Source organism: Barbus barbus (genome assembly GCF_936440315.1).
Source record: "Barbus barbus genome assembly, chromosome: 29".
NCBI classification, from domain to species: domain Eukaryota; kingdom Metazoa; phylum Chordata; class Actinopteri; order Cypriniformes; family Cyprinidae; genus Barbus; species Barbus barbus.
In genome coordinates this window covers 14,010,247-14,025,280 of record NC_136757.1, presented here as the reverse complement: position 1 = coordinate 14,025,280, position 15,034 = coordinate 14,010,247, and the positions used below count along the sequence as shown (strand labels likewise).

At 37.4% G+C, this 15,034-nt stretch overlaps 1 protein-coding gene across 1 annotated transcript; it reads left to right on the top strand.

Moving 5' to 3' along the window:
- Positions 1-2,177: 2,177 nt before the first annotated feature.
- Positions 2,178-14,246, top strand: LOC306848974 (synapsin-3-like; the record flags this gene model as incomplete). Its single annotated transcript, XM_079383773.1, has 13 exons — positions 2,178-2,485; positions 3,633-3,690; positions 4,394-4,485; positions 4,754-4,910; positions 5,803-5,892; positions 7,032-7,094; positions 7,280-7,422; positions 7,549-7,623; positions 8,578-8,680; positions 8,776-8,907; positions 10,209-10,281; positions 11,573-12,152; positions 14,105-14,246. 13 exons carry the CDS (start codon positions 2,178-2,180, stop codon positions 14,244-14,246), a joined length of 2,016 nt encoding a protein of 671 aa, XP_079239899.1.
- Between the last annotated feature and the right edge of the window lie 788 nt (positions 14,247-15,034).

The window sequence follows — 15,034 nt, the reverse complement described above, 5'->3', positions numbered from 1 at the left end:
TTTGATTTGAAGGCTTGAAATGTGTGCTCAGGACAAGGGTATTTTTCATAAATGTCAGCTCACACATTTTGTTTATATTTCATTTCACATTTCATTATAAATTGCTACTTTTTTGTATATTAGAGTGTTGCTGTTTTGTTAAATGTTTAGTTCTGAAACTGAAACAGAAGTAGCAACATATCTTTTCTAATGTATTATGATGTAGCCTGTGTAGCAGATAATCAAAAAAGTAATAAAATGTATGGCTTAGACTAGCTAGTTCCGTCCGTCAGATTGAATGGAGGCAGATCTGAATGCCAGCCTGCAGTTAATTGTAAGAAAGGGGCGGGTTTAAGCAGACTAAATGATTGGAGAAATCCAGCATATGTCACCAGAGAGAGGTCTGTCATTTCACCAGGAAGATTAAGTTTGTTTTGACATTTATGTTATGACATGACATTATAAGCTTTTGTTAGTAAGATCTATATAATATGTGTTTTATAAAGGGTGAATGTTCATTTCATGCTAAATTTAAGTTAAGTGACTATACAGAAAAGTGGTATATGTCACCTGACCAAACTGGAAAACAGGTCCCATCGCATCCGTTTGTCAGAGAAGGTGTTGTTAACAGAATTTTATTGCTGCCCTTTTATTAAATTTTAATATCTGAATGTTAGTGAGGAACACAAAAATAAAAACACTTTTAGATATAAATCTGCATATGTAAAGGACATCAGTTATGATCATCTTTAGGTATCTCCTTTGTGAAAAAAAGTTTCATATTTAACAAAACACATACAAAAGACCTGAACTGGAAGCGACATGACCTGTTTTACAGAATAAAAAAGTTTGGTGTGCATAACCCCTATTGACTTTCAAAGAGACATTTATTTTCACTGGAACAAAAAAGTGTGACGACCAGTGACGAACCTCCTACTAACAGCAACATCAAGAACATATAGATTCCCTGTCCAGGGTGCTGAAAACAAAGACAGGAAGAAGTATTTCCATAGTCACTGTCCAGAGTACTGAAAACCCATCCTCGCTTTTCATAGATGAGGTATTTCAGTACATTATATTCTATTCCCAAGTGTCCCTTAAAATACATTTCAAAGTGCAAAAAGTGCCCGTTAATTATTAAATAATCATTCATTTCTAACACTACTCCAACATTACAAAATTATTTTGCATATGTTATTATTTCTAATATAATACACTCCTATAATTAATTGTCATTTGTCTGAGACTCTTCTTTAAAGCCCCTTACAGCATCCCTATAATGTAAAAAGATAGTCCCGAAGGAACAACCTGGGTTTAGGTGTGTTGCTCAAGGGCACCATGGAGACAGTTCAAGGATCGTCACCTGCAGAGTCTGAACCTACAACCTTTTAGTTACAAACTCTCTAATCACACCACCCACTGTCAGAGATGTTCAATCGATGTCTCTCGCTTTCTTAAAATTAGCACAAGCACATGTCAAATTCGTCTCTCCTCTCCATTCATCATTTTACGCATCTAAACAACACATCCCGGACCTGTCCCGTGCGTAAAGAACGTGCGCAACGGGAAAAACTGATGATGGGTCAGAAAAAATGACGAGGGAAAACACTGTGCGGATTACTAGGATTGGATGGCACGAGTGATGCAATCCCTGCATCCTCCGAAACCCCAACTGGATCGCGGAAAATCTGGCCGGAGATTTTGCCTCACCGAGTTTCATTTATGACAATTACTACCTTTACCGAGCGAGCACACTTTTAACAAGTGCCTCTTCGTTACGAGTGTTTTTCTCCACGCCCGTGGAATAAGACCTAAACATCTTCAACATTAATGGAAGGAGCATGAAATCTTAGTGCCAATTGTTGAACGAGTGATGTAAGTCAATCAGTCACGCTAATTACGAGCATTTATTTTATTTTTTTGCATATTTAATAGACGTTTTATTAAAGCGTTGATTTGTTTTCTTTCATTTGTTGCAGTGCAGCTTTGCATGTTGTGAAGCACGACCTTTGCTTCAAGGTGCACCCTGGAGAATTGCGTATCGACTCATTTTCGCGTCTCGTTTTAAACTGAAACGCTCGCTTGCATCCTAGGTATCAGATACTTGATCGGTTTTCCATTCGTCTTGGATTTTTTTTTTTTTTTGTGCAGAACCTACAGGGAAATAATTTACCGTCGCATCCCTTTTCATCTTCACTATGAATTACCTGCGACGTCGACTATCGGACAGTAATTTCATGTCCAACTTGCCCAATGGCTACATGAGCGATTTACAGCGGCCAGATCCGCCGCAGCAGAGCCCAGCCCCGGAGCTCTCGCCGGGATCTCAAGAGAGGCGTCAACCCCCCAGCCAGCCTACCGGCGCCGGCTTCTTTTCCTCCCTTTCCAACGCCGTCAAACAGACCACCGCGGCCGCCGCCGCTACCTTTAACGAGGCCACCGAGAGAGGAATCGGCTCGAGCAACGCCAAGATCCTCCTGGTCATTGATGACCAGCAGACAGACTGGTAAGACGCATGATCCGATGGATTTTGAATGCATGACTTGGACTTTATAAACAGATTATTCGAGTGTTTGTTTCACGTTTCAGACTGGCACCTGAGGTGTAGCTCGTGCTAATAGAGGCCAAAAGGAGTCACTATCCAAATGTCGTGACTCATTAGTCTATGGGCCTTTCTAGCACGCGCGCCCGTGTAGTTGTGGGTGTGCCCGCGCCTGTGTTTGTGCGCATTTCACTATTCAGTCTGGGCCAGTTAATGGAGAAGACCCTACGGCAAAGTATATTACATTAACTTTTCAGTCCAGATTAAAAGGTCCTGCGTTGATTGATTTAAGAGTAGACCGACTGTGAGTGGGGGAAACATGACAAGGTAATTGAGGCACTTTTGGAATTTTCACAGGTTAATCTCAATGGAGAACTTAAAGGAACCGTTTTCAGGATGGCTCAGATGTCCTATTGTATACTCAAGGCATTATATGTTTTTTGAGAAATATAATTCAAAAGCCAGCCTTTCCTCTATATTGAGGTTAATGGACTGACAGTGTAGAGTACTTATGGGTTCCTCAGAGGACTGTCCTGTTTGCAAGGATGTCCAGAGGTTCTCCAGTGGTTTCCTCTGGTATGGTGATCTGAGGAACCCCACATGGTACCTCAACTATCTTTACAATTTTAAAGTGTGTGATGTTGCTCTCTCACTGTTTCCCATGAGTACTTGTGAAACATTTACTGGATTAAAACCGAAACAACACCAACAAAGCTCATTTCATCTACAATTTATAAACTTTTTAGTGGAGGCAATATTCCATCCATCCATCTAATTATTTTATATAGTGACTGAAAACATGACATTGCATTCTGATATGAAAAGTTTATGTGTAAAAACAATGGATTTACAGTTAAGTATAATAGTAGCATATAAGTATTAAAATGTTTTTATTAAGTTTGCAGCACAAATTCACATTGTTACAGACACTGAAACGAAACTACTCAGCATCCCCTACACAAACAATTCATGCTTGATGAATACTTGAAATACATGATTTTCACACCATTTCACTGTTGCATAATCTAGTTTGGACACAGTTTAAGTGTTTTTGTTAGCTATGACTCACAAGTGTCAAAATGTTCTTTCTTTTTCATCTTTATTTCTTCAGGGCAAAGGTGTTCAAAGGCAAGAAAGTTCATGGTGAATTTGACATCAAAGTAGAACAGGTGAGTTTTGTTTTTTGTTTTTTGTTTTTTCTATTTCTTCCAAACTAACAGAGCAGTAAAGCTCAACAATATGCCGGTGTAATGAATCAGATGTTAGACTTACTGGCTAGAGATTATTGTTATCACTCTGAGTTGCAATTGCAATATTGAGCCTGTCATTTCTTCAGTGACATTTGTTTGTGTTTGTGAAAAGGGATGGGGCAATATATCAAAGCAGTCCCTAGTAATGAAATGCAAGATCTAATATATTATAGATCGGGATAAAAGAAAATTAATCTGTTGTGTCAATGAATAATATCCTTTAAAATAATTAGTCATGGACAAGACAGATTTGGTAGCAGCTTTACAATAAGCCAAAAGTAATTTCGACCAGAAGAAACATTTTGTTTTTGAACAACTGCTTAAGTTTTTGTTTGGTTAGCATTTTATATGTAATGCTATTAATTAGTACACAATAATCTAGGGATTTATGTAAGACTTTGGCAACATTCTGGAATACCAGACACAAGAATTTAATGCGCCTTTTGACAATTCCACTTTTTTGTTTGGAACTTTTTAATGACATTGTGTTATTACCCATCACAGGTGGGTAACAGCACCCATCACAGGTGCTGTTTTAGTATAAATGCTTTGACAACGCCACTTTACTGAACACATGCACTGATCATTTCATTCCATCTGGTGATTTTCATTGATTTTCAAGGCTGACTTCTCTGAGGTTAATCTGGTGGCTCATGCAACGGGAAGCTACAGCGTGGACATTGAGGCCATCCGCAATGGCAACAAAATCACAAAGTAGGTTTCACATCTTTTTTTAGAAATCTTCGAAAATGTTTTTTCTTTTGCACAGAGAAAACATGTAATTCAGTGGGTTTACTTTGTTGATTAATTCAGAAAACAATTAATGTAGCAATGTTAGGAATATTTAGAGCGGCAATCAAGATGGTTTATTTGAAGAACATATATGTATTGTATATACGTTGTGTATATATACTGTATAGATAGATTTGCTTCGATTAATCACAGTATATAATTACTTATAAACATTTCTGTGCTCATTTAGGTGTTTCAAGCCAGATTTTGTCCTGGTGCGACAGCATGCTTTTAGTATGGCCAAGAATGGTGACCACAGAAACATTGTGATTGGACTCCAGTATGCTGGTCTGCCCAGTGTCAATTCCCTTCACTCGGTCTACAACTTCTGTGACAAACCATGGATGGTGAGCACTGCATACATCAATCCATACCGATCAGCTAATTAGGGATGCTCTTATTGTATCCGATTGTATTTAATGATGTATTTTAAATATGTTTCCATTCATTAAAAAAATTACACATTTTTGTATTCCCACAATAAAGGAAAGTAATGTTTTCCAAATCATGGAAATGAATCAAATTGGTAACACTTTACTTAAAGCATTATAAAGGTATTCATTATATATGTTGTAATTAAATATTTCATAAATAATTGTATCCAAAGTTAAAATGCATTATAATATTTGAAGGTTTGTTTGTCTTTCTAAGAGGGTAACAATGAACAGATAAGTATTATGATGTATTATATGGTTACAGTTATTCATGAGATCATGCAATTATAAATACATCATAAGGTGCATTACAAGGCATAATTAATGCATTAAAGCTACTTTTTATAATGCATTATATATAAATGATTTAAGTGTTACCATAAAATCTTATAAAATGTCTGTATTTTTATTTTAAATTTACAAGCTCTAGTCTAAAAAAAGGTTAAAGCTTTATGTTGCTCTTGTATAGTGAGAAATAGAAATTTTTTTAGTCAATTATTTTCAATGAATTAGGTCAAGCTGCTTCACAAATCAGACTAAATCATTAATTTGTTAAACATCAGAATGATTTTTGACAATCAATCAAAATGTTTTTAACAACTGAAAAGGTAATAATAAAAAAAAAAGATTGGTCGAAAGTTTAGGAACCTTGTTTCCATGTTTCCAGTTTGAAAGAGAAGAGCATTATCAAAAGGGCTATCATACAATTTTACCATTAAATGTCTGTAACTATTGCTGCATAAAAGATGTCTCTATGTTTATGTATATATGTATGTCTGTGTGTGGGTCGCCACGCATCTATCAGTTCGCTCAGTTGTCCAGATTGTTCAAGCAGTTGGGTCCAGAGGAGTTCCCACTGATCGACCAGATTTATTACCCCAACCACAAGGAGATGGTGAGTGTTTAACCATCTGTCCCTGTCCCTCTCCTGGCCCTCCTCACCAGTAAACCCTGAGCTATTGGGCTCTAGACTCTAAAGCTCCAATCTGTGGCAGGGACAGCGGTGCCTGGATGCAGTAAACACTAAAACATAAAAGACTCATGCATATTCAGTGCCCCAGTTCAGCACTGCTACACTCAACTTAGCAGTTATGGCCCTGTCTAGACTGGAAATTTCATAAACTTCAGACTAGTATAATTGTTTGGTACATTACTGTTCTTATAGACATAGTTCAGGTTTTAGGAGAGGGGAGGCTTGCTGCAGTGCCACCACCTCCTCCTGTTCCTCCACTGCAGGCATCTTCACACATAAATGATCCCAGACACACTCTTTGCCAGAACGTTTTCCTCTCTCACTGGCCTTTTTCTAAGATAAAGCACAGCAGACTCAGGCGTAATTCTGTGGGCTTATTTTGTCCCTGAGCAGAAAGATTTTGCTCTCGCATTTCTATTATTGCAGCAATATAAAGAAGATGCCTATCAAGCACCACTGAGACTGCAAATACAACATGTTCTCCTATTAATAACCAATTCAAAGTAAAGCAACTTGTTGTTGGTGTCATTTTCTATTAAATAATTAATTCAGATAAGAAAAATATAATGCCAATATTGCGTATTAACATCTGCAAAAAAAGCATGGTTGAGTAATGGCATGTATAGAATTCTATGTTTATATGTACACACACACACACACACACACACAAGCTACCGTTCAGACGTTTGGGTTTGAAGGAATTAATTTATTTGATTAGAAATACAGTAAAAATGGTAAAATTTAATAAAATTTTTCTATTTTAATATATTTTCAAATGTAATTTATTCTTGTGATGCAAAGCTAAATTTTCAGCAGCCATTGCTCTAGTCTTTAGTGTCACATGATCCTTCAGAAATCATTGTAATATGCTGAGAAACATTTCTTAATATTATGAAAACAGTTGTGTGGCTTAATATTTTTGTGAAAACTGTGAAACTTTCAGGATTATTTGATGAATAGAACATTCAAAAGAACAGCATTTATTTGAAATAGAAATGTAACTTTATAAGTGTTATATTATTTTCTTGAAAAAAATCTTAATATATCTCTTTTGTTATTAGATCACCACACCTGGCTTTCCTGTGGTAGTGAAGATGGGTCATGCTCACTCTGGCATGGGAAAGGTATGGGTGAAACCCTTTATTAGACATTCCTGTCAATTGCTATTTTTAAAATATATGATAAAATGTAATTCATTAAACTAAGTAAAAAGCCCAAACTAGCCTATATACTGTATATATTATTGTATGAATTGTTTGGTCTTTTTGTGATTACATCTGTATCAGTGCAATTCAAATTCTCTGTCCAGGTCAAAGTGGACAATCAATATGATTTCCAAGACATTGCTAGTGTTGTAGCTTTGACAAAGACGTATGCCACATCTGAGCCTTTTATTGATGCCAAGTATGACATCCGAATCCAGAAAATCGGTGACAATTACAAGGCCTACATGTAAGAGACTAAAACCATAGCATTGTTTTCATGTCAGTATAACATGATGGAATCTATTCCTTTAACAATATCACTGGAATGGATTGTAAAACACTGTGTCATACCTGCTGTTGTATTATTGGACAGGAGGACATCTATATCAGGCAACTGGAAGACCAACACAGGATCAGCCATGTTAGAGCAGGTGGCCATGTCTGACAGGTACACACATCTTACAGGATGTTCCTTCTTCCACGACACAAGGCATATTATACAGTTCCTATAACATGGCAGCAGATAACCTTATTAGATGTTTGCTCATCTAAAAATGACATATTTTGCATAATTTAACCTTTTATGTATTATGCATATCATATGCTAATATCTCTTTTCCAAAACCTAGTAGATAGCACTATAGGACATTACATGCCACTCTTACTTGTAAAATACCTAATTTAAGGAAAATTCTTAGACAGCATTGTTTTTTTTATTCAAGATGTTGGATGAAGTGAGAGAAATGTTGAATATAATAATAATATACTTTACATTGTATTTACTGAAATAAATTGTATGTTGAGATTTCTGGTGCATTTCACATGATTTGCTGCCTATGTAAAGTATGTAAAATTAGCCATTTATGATGTTAAATTTTAGTTAGGATGCAGAATAATAAAAAAAAAAGCTCCTTGCTACATAATTTGGCCAAATCATTTGTGACTTTAAATATGACTATTTTATTACTAAATATGACTTAATTATATACATTTAAGTAATTAAGCCATATCACAGTTTTGGTTTTGTAAAAGCAATTTACTGAAAAAAAAAAAAAAATAAATAAAATACACACACACACACACACTGTATATATATATATATATATATATATATATATATATATATATATATATATATATATAATATATATTATTGATGATGAAATTGCTTTTCAGGAAAAGCCTACACTGAAAAAGTACTACATATTTTTCTTCAAACATTTGGAAACAAAAAAATGAGTTTAGTTTGCTAGAGGATTTTCAATCAAAGCAGTCCATGATACAAAGCCAAATAAAGTCTTGCTGTACAGTAATCCTGGTTCCCTTGTTTACTCTGGGCAACAGTGTGGGTGGATGCTTTTAGTGGAATGCACAAGGTCATCATTTGCGATTTTCCCTGCAGGTATCGTATGTGGGTGGACGTATGCTCTGAGGTTTTCGGAGGTCTTGATATATGCGCTGTAGAGGCATTGCATGGTAAAGATGGTCGAGATTACATCATAGAGGTAACAACATCTGCAAAAACAATCAGTTTTTAAAATAGCTCTATGAAATATCCTTAATGCTCTGGGCAAACACTCTGTGTGTGCATGTCTATTAGGTCGTGGGCTGCTCAATGCCTCTCATAGGAGACCAGCAGGATGAGGACCGGGCTCTAATAGCTGATCTTGTTTTGGCTAAAATGAACCAGACTGTGCCAAGCACTTCAGCTCCCACTCCAGTCCATTCTCAGGTTAACACACTCGCTTCAAAACATCCTCATATACAGTATTCTCAACCTAGGCTTGATGTAAAACATGCATGTGGTGATATTTCTGCAAAATGATATTGTGTTGCTTTTTGTACGCTTTGTTTCAGAGTGAAATGTGAGTGGCTCTAAAAGCATGTCCAGTATTATCTGCAACTGATGAGCATGAATTGGACAACGTTTTGTTACATTGTTTTACATTTTACAATTTAGAAATGAAATGTGAGATAACAAAATAACTAAACAAACGTGAGATAAATAATGCATGAAACAATGCAATTTTAGCTTGCTTCTACAAGTCTCTGAGCTCTTTTATTGTAACTCGTGTGTCATGGGACTCATACCCAGGCACTCACATTGCAAGTGCAATGCTGCACCAGGTGAGCTGCTGAGCAAGTTTACTACATGCCAAGTTTACTGCCAAAATGTATTCATTTACAAATCATGCACTATAGAAAAAGTGTTTTTCTGCAAGGAACAGTGCAAATATTAGTATTTATGAATCAATAATCTGCCCCTGTAATCATCATTTTTGTGAAAAGGAATAAAAGTTGTATATTCTCATGTGAGATGTTAAAAAAAATGCTTTGCTCATGCAGAATCAAAGATCAAATTCGGCAGTTCGGTTGGTCACTCAAAATATTGCTACTGCTTGATAGCATTTCTGACCTAAAAGCATGCATATAAAAACTGTAATTTCTGCTTATGCAACATTAAGCAGTGCAATGCTGCTGAATAATACAGTAAAATAGTGTAGTTTCCTCCCATCAGTCAGTATTTTTTGTCAATTTGTTTAGCAGAAATATGCAAAACTTGTAGTCACAGCATGAGTCTGAGATCCTTTTTGATTGCAGTGCAGAGACGGCTATTCTCCATTATTCCCAAAGCTGTGATTGAAATGATTCATAGCCACACAGATGGGAGAGAATGAGAGTGAGAAATGCCTTTAATGCATAAGCTAAAGACTCAGACATCATCTCTCATCACCTCTGCATCAAATCGCTTGCTTTAATTCCCTCCATATTTGTGCGAAACTGATTGCCTGAAGATTAATGACTGCACTTTTGTTGCCATCAGCCATTTATTTATGTTTCTACAGCGATGCTCAGCACTTTTTGAGGTTACAGCTGTTTGGAAGTTTTTTTAATGAAAGTGACAAAAAAAAAGTGACTAGTGTTTCTAAAAATATTAAAACTTGCACTGAAATTTGTATGTGCCAGCATTCAGTTCCAGTGTGGTTCGGTTTCTGATATACTTCACCCTCCTATGTTTGTTGTGTATTTTAGGGCCCAGCTGCTTCACCTCAACCCATCTCTCAGTCTAAAGTCCCCCAGGCACAACAGCGCCCTCCTCCACAGGGTAAGGGATTACACTGTAATAATAAGCCAGCATTTTAGGCATAATTCAATTATGCAAACCTTTTGTATGACTTTCTTGCTTGTGTTGAACACATAATGTGATATTCTGAAGAATGCTCAAGCTGTGATTTTACATACTATGAAAGTAAACAGTGATTTTTACTGCCAAACTCCTAAATGGTCATTTTGTACCACAAAAGGGCACCATGACGATAGTACATACAACTTATTAGAAATAATATGAAACCATACAATAGTTTTATGGGGAATATGCTACATAAATAAACATCATTATTACTCAAAATCTTTCTCCACCCCATAACTTTCAAATATGCCATATGAAGATACACTGCAACAGGTTTGACATAATTGATGCCAGATATTATTGGTTGCTAATCTGAGTGGGAAACATTTTTAGTGAATAACATGTTAAGTTTTGGTCTGTTTATAACACAAGCCTTGAACAATATGTTGAAATATAGCTTCTGGGTGGCGTAAAGTACTTTTAAAAATGATTTAGGGCCTGTTCAACTGACATCATCAAAGAAGGAATGGCATTCCGGAATTTTTGGATTTTGACTAAAGATTACGAACTTGTACAGGTTAATTGCTCATCACAAGACTAGTAATGGGCTCTAACAAAGTAAATATTTTTTGTTCATTACATGCAGACTTTAGTCAATCCTATTTTTGTATTTCACGCCAACACCAAAAGACTTCAGCTGCTCAATATCTATAATCTTCACTGCTGAATCCTGATTCTTCCTCTGTTGTTCATGGTTGCTAAGCAAGATGCTATGTTTGTGAGTGCCACAAAGTCATAGTTTTACAGCAACATCTCTAGGCATGACCAGTAGCGCAAATCTTACTGTTTGGCCAATTTTCTTTGCGGTGTGATGGAAAAGAGAGTCAAATACTTCTCTGTAATAAAATTAAAAATTCTCATGACGGCACACAAGAGTTTGTGTTGCTCTGAACTGATGTGTTAACAGCTGTTGATTCAAATTAAAATGTTTTCTCGCACCAAATTTTCGTGACAAGCTTCCTTCTTGATGTGAATGGGCCTTTATGGTAAAAATCACAAATTACGTTTACTGTGTACAAAAAAGAGACTTTAGACACTCAGCAAACAGAAAAAGGAAGTCATATAGGGTTGGAATGACATGAGCGTGAGTAAATTAAGACAGATATTTCTAAAAACCAATAGATCTCTGGATAACTGTATAAAAGGGTTAATAGTTTGTGCTTATATTACAGCTTGTTTACACCGTAAAAATAAGCTCTGTTTTTAGGAGGTCCACAACAAGCAGCTGCTAGCACCACTGCTGCCCGTCAAGGAGCCCCACCACAACAGCGTCCCTCTCCCCAGGGCCAGCCCCCTGCCCAAACCCAGTCTGTGACCAGTCCTAATGCCCAGAACCCCCCTGCCCAACAAACCCGGCCCAATCAACCCCCACAGCGACAAGCCAGTCAAGGGTCTGCAGGTCAGCAGAGGCCTCCAACAGCACAGGGTCCCGCCCAGCGTGGCCCGGGTGGCTCTCCTCAGTCACCCAGGCCCCAGCAAGGTGGTCCGCAACAGCAGCCACAGAGGCCTCAAACTGGTAGCCAGGGTCCCAAACCAGCTGGCCAGCCTCAGCAGAGGCCTCAACAGCCAAAACAAGGCCAGCCAACCAGGCAGCCCACCCAGGGCGCCCCTCAACCAGCCCCGCAACAGCAGGGCAGTCCCCGCCCTCCTACCACTCAGCAACCACGGCCTACTGCACAGGGCCAGGGAGGTCCAGGAGGTGCACGACCTCCCCTGCAGCAGAAACCCACACCTCCACAGAAACCAAGTCCTGATCACCCGGCTCTGAGTGGATCGCCGCAGCTTAAGTAAGATGTTTTTTGTCCTCTGTCATATTTGTTCGTTCAACTGACTGGATGTGAAGGTTTTTATGATTCATAAGCATCTGGACATGTTTTTCCATTTATTGATGATGTTTCATCACCCACGCAAATGACTACATCAGATATATGGTGGCCATTCTCCTCTGCTACACTGTAAAATTCTAAAATCGCATGACAAGTTGATGGTACTGATTGACAGTGACTGTGTGAATTAGGGTAACCTATTGGGAATGTTTTTGAACCGATTTGATTTTGATGCACAAGCTCTGAATTTGAGTCTCTTCTATACTCAAATAATGTGGGTTTAATTTGTGTGGGTCTATTTTCTTACACTGCAGTTCAAAAGATTGGGGTCAGTTTTTAATAGTAGAGCGTGGCGCTAGCAACGCCAAGGTCATGGGTTCGATTCCCAGGGAAAGCAAGAGCTGATAAAATGTAAAAACTGTAACTTGAATGCAATGTAAGTCGCTTAAAAAGCGTCTGATAAATGTAAATGTAAATTTTGAAAATGAACAGCCCAAACTATGAAGTTAAATGTGTTCACTAGAACAGAGTGACAACTGCAGGATGGGAAGCGCTGTACGAGTAGATTTCAGCGTGGTTTTAGGATGGTTCAAATGAAGAGTGTGATTAATCAGAAAACCTATGTTTTACACAGTGATATCATGGTAATGCCTTTTTTTTAAATAAGAGACTGGATGGTGACCAGCTAATTGGTAATATGGTCTGATTGGTCATTTCTTGACTTGCCAGCCAATTACAATGCCATTATACCCAGTGTTGTTCTTACTATTTCACACAGCCATCACAATATCTACCTATTTCAAAAATAGGAATTGCGAAAGCTCAAAAAATTGGATAAAGCCTATTGAAAAATTGATTCATATATATTTAATATATGCTCATCGGTTGCATACTTCATAGTAGCCAATACACCCATGGCGAAAATATGGAATATACTAAAAAAGTTGGGAGGGGGGGTTACTTTATTTAACTTTAGCTAAATAAAGTTACCCCCCCCCCCCCCAAAAAAAAAACCTATATTAAACTATATTATTATTATTAACTATATTATTATAAAGTATATAATCCATATTTTGGCCATGGGTGTATTGGCTACTATGAAGTATGCAACCGATGAGCATGAAATGAATGGATAAACACGTCCAAAAGCTCCTGAACAGATTCTGCAAAGCTTACTATGATGACTTCAATGACTCATTGATTCATAAACAGATTTTGATAATGGTGATGATAATAATGACATTTCACAATAATGGTGATAATGATAAATGTGGCTTATACATATAGGCAGACGCCTAATTAAAACAAAGGAGATACAGAAGTATGCACACTAGATGATCTGGTATTTTGCATGGCAAAGATGGCTTCCTTCAGTCTTACACCCAAACCATTCATGCACTTGATTGTGGAAATTGCATTTTTCTGAATGGAAATGTGCATTTGATCTATTTTCACTCTCAAGCGATTGTCAGCAAGTATGAATGTGATCATCTTATTCCCACTATTCCTCAATTAAATTCTAAGGTGACTAATACAATACAAAACTGATTCTTAAAAAAAAACAAAAAAACAAGAAAACATACCATTTATTTATGTTCCAGAGATGTGCCTTTGCACTTGGTTCTTTATTTAGGAATAGTGACCCAGAATAAACAATGACGCAGAGTAAAGTGCATGTCTCTACATCCAGAGATGCCATTTCTCATAAGTCCAAAGGCTGATGTAAACATTGCACTTGAGTCATGACTGCTGAAATGAATGACACAAAAGAAAGCATTTGAATTTCATTCTCTCTCTCTCTCACAGCTTATTTATTTTTCTCTGCCATACCTTTATAAAGCCATCTCCATGGGTTTGCTGCATGACTTTAATAGCCTCTTCCTCTCCTTTATTGCCACTTCTTCTCTTTGTAGCAAATCCCAGTCTCTTACCAATACATTCAACATTCCAGAAACGCCGGCCGCCCAGCACCAAAGTCCTAGTCAGGACGAAGCCAAGGCTGAGACCATCCGCAACCTTCGGAAATCCTTTGCAAGCCTCTTCTCCGTGGAATAAACACACACACACACACACACACACACACACACACACACAAACACATACAGAGAGGTTATGGAGTCTTTCTAAAAAAAACAAAAAAGTGCAAACACAGACACTCATCAATTATACACAGAAAGGACCAATTATATAAAATATTTCAGTGCACATCAGATCTGTGCACGTCAGTGTGCAATGCGACATTAATAAAACACTGCCTGCACTGATAAAGACTGCAATATGAAGTGAGAAATCACAGCATTACTGCAGTTAAATCTTTTAACACAACTGATTCTTTAGACACATTCCCAGTTTTTTGAGTCCAACTGATTGAGGGAGGTGTGAAAATAAAATACCACACACAGAAACACTCGCACGCACCCTTTTACACTACCTACACAGTGACTGGACCCGCATACACTTAGCACACGTGCTAACTCTTGCCTATTCATTCCAGTCTACTATTATTAACTTATAGTCCTAGATTCTTTTTGAAAATGAAAAGTTTTAGTGGACATTTTGTTGTAAAACCATTCACGGCCACGCTCTCTCAGATATATGATATCTGAAGTATGTCTGCTAATTGTCTAAAGCATGTTCTGTTACAATAAGGGGCACCATCTAATGATTTTAACCGTGCGCCACATTGTACTGTAACCGAATGGTTTATCGTTCCGTATTTTACATGCTTGAGCAGGATTTTGGATTTTGCAATGACCCATTGTGACGTTGTTAAAATCTTGCACAAGCTTCCATCGTCGAAACTAACCCCCGCGGCTGTTAGCGCTAGCGATACTTGCATGTCA